A 9,326-nucleotide genomic window follows, 5' to 3' on the forward strand; every position below is an offset into this window, starting at 1 on the left:
CAAAGGTTTCTCTGTCTGTTGACGTGCTTGGTTTCAGCGCTTGCACGTGTCGCTCTCCTAATTGTTACCACTAACCCTAGCATCTTGTGCTTTCGTTTGTCATAGAATCACTTCTTGCATTTTTGCCTCTCTTTGTTCTTTCATGTGACCCCTTCCCACAACTCAGTTCTCTGTGCAAGCTCTGGAGTGGGACTCTTATCACCTTCTTTTCTGAGAGTTTGTTTTCTGCCAGGTAGAAAACTGCTGCAGAGAGCTCATAATTCCTGTTGCCTCAACTCTCCTTCCTTTCCAGAATGGCTGCTCACAGAAACACCAGTTTTTCCTACTGTACTTTAGATCTTTTTTTCTTTTCGAGATGGAGTTTCACTCAGTCTCCCAGGCTGGAGTGTAGTGGCGCGATCTAGGCTCACTGCAACCTCCGCCTCCCAGGTTTAAGCGATTCTTCCGCCTTAGCCTCCCAAAGAACCGGGAATTACAGGCATGCACCACCACGCCCAGCTAATTTTTGTATTTTTAGGAGAGATAGGGTTTTACCATGTTGGCTAGGCTGGTCTCGAACTCCTGACCTCAAGTGATCCGCCCACCTTGGCCTTCCAAAGTGCTGGGATTACAGGCGTGAGCCACCATGCCCATCCTCTATCTAGTTTTGTATTTAATGTTTTAAAAATTTATTTATAGGCATTTCCCTGCATCTCAGACTTTGAGTGTGATGTAAATTAAATCTGAGTCTTACTTGTCCTGTAATTTAGCCTCAAGTTCTTTCCCATGAAGGCTTTTATGATTCCTCATTAAGTATTGGCCTCTTCCTCTTCTGAACTTCCACTTAGTTTAAATCTCTACTTTGAAATATTATCATAAGCTCTTTTTTACTTTTTAGTATTTGCCTTGTAGGTGATTGTATCAAAATGGTATCTCAAAGCAAGTCTTTCTTTGGGACCATGGGAGGAAATATTGTTATATTTTCTTTTTATTACTTAACCTTCTTTCTTTCTTTTCTATTTTGTTCATCTAGTAAGCTTTCCTGAATGTCTGTTGACAAGTATCCAAAAATAACAATTATTAACTGGACCCAGCAGTTTATATTTTTATTGAGAATTTATTGTCAAAAGAAATACTCAGACTTCATGGGCTTAAAGGCATGGAGTTTTACAGAATCTACAAGGCTGTAAATTCATTATCAAATCAAAAAATATAATGAATGATGATTTTTAAAAATCAGATGATTAGTTGATTGATGGGTCCAACAGACTTCGACAATAACTTACTGGCATGGCTGTATTACATAATATGTGGAAGATTTTAGGATATTAATAAAACACCTCATTCTTATGATCAAACTCTCCACTCAGAATTGTCCTCCATAAGTGCTCAGCACCCCCCTTATCATAGATATTCTTCATAGAATCTTCCAGTTGGCATTTGTAGGTTGAAAAACTTCTCCATAAGATTTTCTGATGTTCTGGGTTGGGGAAAGGGAGGAAAGGGTGGTGTATTTCCTATTAAAAATCATCAGGATGGGGAAGAAACTAGGAACTAAGTGGTAAGGGACAGGACTGGTCGGGGTGGGATTGTATAAGGAAGTCATTTAGGGACCAGGCGTGGCACAGGGATCATTTACCAGGTGTATTAGTTTCCTGGGGCTGCGGTAACAAAGAACCAGCAGTTAGGTGGCTCAAAACAACCAAAATGTATCATGTCACAGCTGGAGGCTGTAAGTCTAAAATGAAGATGTCAGTGGGGCTCTGCTATGCTTCTAGGAGAGGGTCTTTCCTTATCTCTTCCAGGCTCTGCTGGCCCCAGGTATTCCTTGGCTTGTGGATATATCATTCCAGTCTTGGTCTCCATGTTCACATGGTCTCTTCCCCTGTGTCTGTGTCTTTTTTATGGAGGACCACCCTCATACTGGATTAGGGGCCCATCCTATTTCTGGTACTACCTCATCATAACTAATTACATCTGGAAAGATTGTATTTCCAAATATGGTCATATTCTGAGATACTGAGGATTAAAACTTCAACATACCTTTTTTTAGCGGGGGGGATACAGTTTAACCCATAATACCAGGTAAGAGTGGAATGTCACCCCACTTATGTAAGATGAAGTGGTATTATCAGTGTATTTTTTAGGTTTGGGATTATATGTTTTACCTGAAAGACATTGAGAAACAGATAAAGCTCTTATTCAAGAGAAATAATTTGCAGTAATATACACAGGTAGCAGATGGCAGAAATTCTAAGAGCGTATGGGTCAGGCTTCAGATTCTAAGTTCACATCTTGTGGTAGTAGTCCTATCAGTTGTTAAGTCCTTATGTTTCAGAGCGAAGAAATCAAAAAAATGAGAAGAATGATGATGATTATTGTAAATCTTATTGCTTTGACCATAAATGTGCCAGAGACTGTAATAGGCTCATGCTTTATATAATACAATAATCTTAAATAACAAATACTATCATCCTTAGATTACAGATAAGCAAAATGAATTCTTCAAAGTTTAGCAACTTGTCTAAATTCACCACTAGTAGTAATATAAAACTTAGATTAGAACTTGTATCTTGGTAACTTTTGTGCAGTTACTCTTCCAGCTTGTCATGTAGCCGCTCTGAGAGGTCTGTTGTGTCACTCATCTGGGTGTTATTCTATAGTGCTTCTGTGATTTGGATAAAAAGCATTGCCTGACGTATGGCTGCATTCATGGTTTAAGAATACTAAATTGGGCTGGACGCACTGGCTCACGCCTATAATCCCAGCACTTTGGGAGGCCAAGGCGGGTGGATCACCTGAAGTCAGGAGTTCAAGACCAGCCTGGCCAACATAGTGAAACCCTGTCTCTACTAAAAATATTAAAAATTAACCAGGCATGGTGGCCAGTGCCTGTAATCCCAGCTACTTGGGAGGCTGAGGCAGGAGAATCATTTGAACCTGGGAGGCGGAGGTTGCATTGAGCCAAGATTGCGTCATTGCACTCCAGCCTGGACAACAAGAGCGAAACTGTCTCAAAAAAAAAAAAAGAGAATACTAAATTGATAGTAATGTGAAGAATGTGTGTCAGGGGAAAGTCCTGACAACAAGTAGACAGGTGAGGAACTTACATTGTTAATATCTGGATTAGAAAATAAGAGTGCAGTCCTTTTTATGGAATTTCCCTTATTTCTACCCTCACCATTGATACCCTGATCCCATGTGTCATGCTGTGTCCTGTGGCTTCTCCTTACTCCTTTTGCCCTTTGTGAGTACTGTATACCACAATGCATTTATTGTTTACCGCTGCATTCTTCCTTTTCTCATTCTCTATCAAAGTTATAAAGCCATATTTGAAAGCAACTGTGTACATCTTGCATACTTTGTCTCCACATACATCCTAGCATTCTCACCTTAATACTCTGTTTAGTTACACAAACATTTTTCATTTCTTTCAGATTCAGAGACTGCATTTGAAATCAAATCATCAGTTTCCAGCAGGAGCATTTTTAAAGATAAGCAATCCTGTGACATTAAAATGGAAGGAATGGCAAGGAATGATCTCTGGTATTTGTCATTAGAAGAAGTCTGGAAATGTAGAGACCAGTTAGACAAGTATCAGGAAAACCCAGAGAGACATTTGAGGCAAGTGGCATTCACCCAAAAGAAAGTACTTACTCAGGAGAGAGTCTCTGAAAGTGGTAAATATGGGGGAAACTGTCTTCTTCCTGCTCAGCTAGTACTGAGAGAGTATTTCCATAAACGTGACTCACATACTAAAAGTTTAAAACATGATTTAGTTCTTAATGGTCATCAGGACAGTTGTGCAAGTAACAGTAATGAATGTGGTCAAACTTTCTGTCAAAACATTCACCTTATTCAGTTTGCAAGAACTCACACAGGTGATAAATCCTACAAATGCCCTGATAATGACAACTCTCTTACTCATGGTTCATCTCTTGGTATATCAAAGGGCATACATAGAGAGAAACCCTATGAATGTAAGGAATGTGGAAAATTCTTCAGCTGGCGCTCTAATCTTACTAGGCATCAGCTTATTCATACTGGAGAAAAACCCTATGAGTGTAAAGAATGTGGAAAGTCTTTCAGCCGGAGTTCTCACCTCATTGGACATCAAAAGACCCATACTGGTGAGGAACCCTATGAATGTAAAGAATGTGGAAAATCCTTCAGCTGGTTCTCTCACCTTGTTACTCATCAGAGAACTCATACAGGAGACAAACTGTACACATGTAATCAGTGTGGGAAATCTTTTGTTCATAGCTCTAGGCTTATTAGACACCAGAGGACACATACTGGAGAGAAACCCTATGAATGTCCTGAATGTGGGAAATCTTTCAGACAGAGCACACATCTCATTCTGCATCAGAGAACCCATGTGAGAGTGAGGCCCTATGAATGCAATGAATGTGGAAAGTCTTACAGCCAGAGATCTCACCTTGTTGTGCATCATAGAATTCACACTGGACTAAAACCTTTTGAGTGTAAGGATTGTGGAAAATGTTTTAGTCGAAGCTCTCACCTTTATTCACATCAAAGAACCCACACTGGAGAGAAACCATATGAGTGTCATGATTGTGGAAAATCTTTCAGCCAGAGTTCTGCCCTTATTGTGCATCAGAGGATACACACTGGAGAGAAACCATATGAATGCTGTCAGTGTGGGAAAGCCTTCATCCGGAAGAATGACCTCATTAAGCACCAGAGAATTCATGTTGGAGAAGAGACCTATAAATGTAATCAATGTGGCATTATCTTCAGCCAGAACTCTCCATTTATAGTTCATCAAATAGCTCACACTGGAGAGCAGTTCTTAACATGCAATCAATGTGGGACAGCGCTTGTTAATACCTCTAACCTTATTGGATACCAGACAAATCATATTAGAGAAAATGCTTACTAATAAATATGGGAATTTTTCACAAAGAGCAATGACTTTATTTTGCATTGGAGAACTCCTGGAGATAAGCTGTACAAATTGAATATATGTGGAAATGCTTTCAGTCTTGTTACTATCCTATTGCACATTAGAGAATTGGTCCTGGAAGGGAAAGAAACCACAGATTTTATTTCAGTACACAAATCCATCAGATTTTCTTCTTTTCATGAATTCCTACAGAAGTAATTGGCCTGGGAGCATTCTTGACCAAGTCTTAAATGCTAGAATCTGAGAAGGAATTATTAAATAGGTGAGTTGTTGAGCGAGAACCCCTTCATTTGAAAAGAAATGAGTATGCTACTATAGGGAGAGTTGTTGCTGAGAATTAAGAAATGATACAGTTAATGCAACAAAAGATGGAAAATAATATTTCAGTCAATATGTCATTGTTTTCTTGACTGTGTCTCTCTTCTGGGACATTTAGTAGTGTTTGGTATGTTTTATGTGTCTGGTAGAAACCATATTTTGGTTAACAGCAAGAAAAATGCTTATAATGTAGTACAATTAAAAACAACACATCTCCACTACCAGTGCTAACCCATTTTTAAGTACATTTGCATGTGGGCAAGAATTGAAAGTATACAGATAATTGAACAGAATTGATTTGTTAGATAAGGAGATTTTGACTGAGTTTTATAGTCTGTTTAATGTTGCTGTAATAATTATTTTAAGAAACTTTTAAATATTGTAAGAGGATATCTAGTTTCTCTATTCTACCATCAAAGAAGCTTTTGACTACCACCTGTTAATGAGCTTTCCTATTCTAAATTGTTTTGGGTCACAGAGTTCCACTTTTTCCACTCTTATTAGCACTGCAAAAGCTCCTGAGAATTTAAAAACACAGTAATTCTCTGGATGTTAGGACCTAGGGGAACATTGGGCATTTGAACATATCAGGGAGGGTCCCCATTTTAGTGGGAACAAGTATTTAAACAATATTTAGAGCAAGTGTCCTCATGTGATAAACAGAGCACAGTCCAAAGATACCCTCTTTCTCAAGGTAGTCTTTTATCTTTATAAAGAAAGATTAGTGTTTAAGAGCGTAGACTTGAGCTAGACTACCCAGGTTGAAACCCCACTAGCTGGGTGATCTTGAACATGCTGCTTAGCTTCTCTGTGCCAGACTTACTGATATCCTCATCTGTAAATTAGCGATAATAATAGTACTTACCTGGTAGGATTATGGTGAGTATTAAATGAGTAAATGGAAACAGCTTAGAATAGTGCCTGACATATATTATGTTCTCTGTAGTTACTGGCTGTGATTATTAATAATATTGCCGCACCCTAATATCTGTTATTTAATTGAAATCTGCTTGTGTGCTTATAAGAATTTACTGAGTTCTCACTTCCCTTACAGTCATACATGGTTTTTCCCTTTTGCCTAAATCAGAACTCAACAGCCTGGGAAAATCACTGACAAATAGTGGATATAGGTTTCATTTCTGAGGATCAATAAACAGCTTGTAATGTTGTATACACATTTATTCTGTTTGTACAAAAGTTTTCCATTCTATGGAGAGGATCCCAGTCTTCAGATTCTCTGGTAAGTTAATAACCCACAAAAGATTCAGGAAGAGGATCTATTTTAATTTTCTCTTTCATTCTAAAAATCAGTCTGTTGTATATAGGGACTGACCATGATTCTCCATTTTCTGGCATAAATATTAGCTGCTCAATGATTGATTGTTGAATGATAGATGAAGTATTGCTGAAGCCAACCAGAGATCTTGATCTCTCTCTGAGGAAAAAACCTAGAAATGATGGTTAGAATCAGGAGACTTGAGAACTACGAGGAACATGGCAGCCTCTAGCTCATACTTGTCGTTGTACAATTGAGATCAAGTGAATTGGCCCTGGTCTCACATTTTCAGTGAAGTCAGACTCAGAACTAGGTCCTGGGTTTCATGTTTCCTGCTGCTCTTCTCACTGTGTACACACCATGCCCACATACAACATACCTATCAGAAATGGTTTTCATTAAGGGAGTAGAATAGTCACTTAACTGGGGCTCTTAACATTGCTAATAACCTGTGGCTTAATTTCCTCAACTGTATAATGAGGTTACTACTAGTATCTACCTCAAAGCGTTGTCATGTGGATTGAGATGATATGTATGAATCACATAAAAGAGTGCCTGGCACATAGTAGGTGCCATTAATAATATTACTATTGTTAACACCTTAAGGGTCTAACTTGTAATGAAGACAGAAATATGTATGAGGATGATCACTGAAATATTTATGACAGTGCATAATTTGCAAAATAAAAAATGTACACTAGCATAATATTTGTGGCATATCCGTGTAATGGAAGATTATGCAGGCATTAAAATATGTACACAAAAAGTTTGGTAAAGGAAAAATGCTGTCATGTGTTACAAAAGCATGATAAATAATTGTTAATATGGAATAAGCTCAAATATGTCAAAATAAATGTATTGTAAAAAATGAGTGTTGCCCAACACTAAGGAAATTTGTCAAAATATTAACAGTAGTTAGCCTATATATTGGGAAAATTGGTGTTTCCTTTTCTATTTTTACACTTTTCAGTTCTTTCCAAAGCCTCCTGAAATAATATATCTTACTTGTAGAATTAGGAAAGCAGTCTCCTCAGTGATGGAATTTTTTTTTTCTTCAGAAGCTCATACCAAGGCCCAGTGTGTTAGCTCATGCTTATAATCCCAACAACTTGGGAGGCTGAGGGAGGAGGATTGACTGAGTTCAAGACCAGCCTGGGCAACATTGCGAGACCCTGTCTCTACAGAAAGTTTAAAAATTAGGTGTGGTGGTGCATACCTATAGTCCTAGCTACTTAAAAGGCCCTGAGGCAGGAGGACCACTTGAGACCAGAGTTTGAGGTTGCAGTGAATTATGATCACAGCACTGCACTCCAGCCTGGGCAACAGGGTGAGACCCTGTCTCCAAAAAAGGGGTGTGAGGGCTCATACATATTAATAAGCTACTAGAGGCCCAGCACGGTGGCTCACGCCTGTAATCCCAGCACTTTGGGAGGCTGAGGCGGGTGGATCACCTGAGGTTGGGAGTTCAAGACCAGCCTGGCCAACATGGTGAAACCCTGTCTCTACTAAAAATACAAAAATTAGCTGGGTGTGGTGACGCACATCTGTAATCCCAGCTACTCGGGAGGCTGAGGCAGGAGAATCGCTTGAACCCGGGAGGCGGAGATTGCAGTGAGCCAGGATCGCACCACTGCACTGTAGCCTGGGTGACAGAGTGAGACTCTTCTTTTTCCGTTAAAAAAGCTACTAGAACCTTAATAAAGGAATTTAGCACGGTCATAGGATATGAGGTTACAAAAATCAATTTTATTTCTATATGCTAGCAGTGACCAATTAGGAAATGAAATTGGAAATACAGTTCCATTTATAATGATACAAAAAAAGTTAGGTTTTGAAGGAAAGGTGAGGGTTAAAGAGAGAGTGGCTCAACAGAAACACAGGTTTATTGCCAGCAAAAACCTGCAGAGAGGGGACCAGCTTAGTGCCGGAGCCCACTGCTGCTTTCAGGCTGGGGTAATTATAGGTCCGGGTGGAAGGGGTCTGGGTGGTATGGCTTGCTGCCTGGCAGCATTTGATAAAGATGTTCCTGTTGTCAGGTGGTTAGGTAGGATGTTTCTCATGGCCCAAGCCCCTGAAGAATCACCTTGACCAGGGTCTGTGAAATGGTTGGGGGTTTATAAAATGTTGCAGCTTGGACTAACAGTGACCAATTAGGAAATGAAATTAGAAATATAATTCCATTTACAATGATAGAAAAAATGTGAAATACTTAGATAAATTTAATGAAACATGAAAGACCTGCACAGTGAAAACTATAAAACATTGCTGGAAGAAGTTAAGGAACATATAATAAGAATAAATAACACAAAAGAAATGGAGAAATATACCTTGGTCAAGGATGGGAAAACTCAGTATTGTTAAGATGGCAGTCCTCCCGAAATTAATCTTTATTTTATTTATTTATTTATTTTTTGAGACGGAGTCTCGCTCTGTAACTCAGGCTGGAGTGCAGTGGTGCGATCTGGCTCACTGCAAGCTCTGCCTTCCGGGTTCATGCCATTCTCCTGCCTCAGCCTCCCGAGTAGCTGGGACCACAGGCGCCCACCACCACGCCTGGCTAATTTTTTTGTATTTTTAGTAGAGACGGGGTTTCACCGTTAGCCAGGATGGTCTTGATCTCCTGACCTCGTGATCTGCCCACCTCGGCCTCCCAAAGTGCTGGGATTACAGGCGTGAGCCACTGCACCCGGCCAATTTTTTAAAATTCTAATGAATTTTGTCATATACTGATCTGAAGGGTTTTTCAGTTAAAAAGTGCTGGAGAATGCTGTGATAATATGTTTGGGAAATAGAAGCTTTTCACATGAGTGTTCCTGAATCAGTCCT

General features: G+C 39.4%; 1 protein-coding gene across 9 annotated transcripts in view; it reads left to right on the forward strand.

Moving 5' to 3' along the window:
- ZNF10 (zinc finger protein 10) overlaps positions 1 to 7,206 on the forward strand; it is a 31,222-nt gene extending 24,016 nt beyond the window's left edge. For all 9 annotated transcript variants that reach the window (XM_014347374.4, XM_008967339.5, XM_014347375.4 and 6 more), the window contains one exon: positions 3,417 to 7,206. In XM_014347374.4, the coding sequence (XP_014202860.1) occupies positions 3,417 to 4,882 (1,466 nt within the window). In that variant the 3' untranslated portion in view covers positions 4,883 to 7,206. The remainder of the gene's footprint in view (positions 1 to 3,416) is intronic.
- Positions 7,207 to 9,326: the final 2,120 nt, after the last annotated feature.

Source organism: Pan paniscus, chromosome 10 (genome assembly GCF_029289425.2).
Source record: "Pan paniscus chromosome 10, NHGRI_mPanPan1-v2.0_pri, whole genome shotgun sequence".
Lineage (NCBI taxonomy): Eukaryota > Metazoa > Chordata > Mammalia > Primates > Hominidae > Pan > Pan paniscus.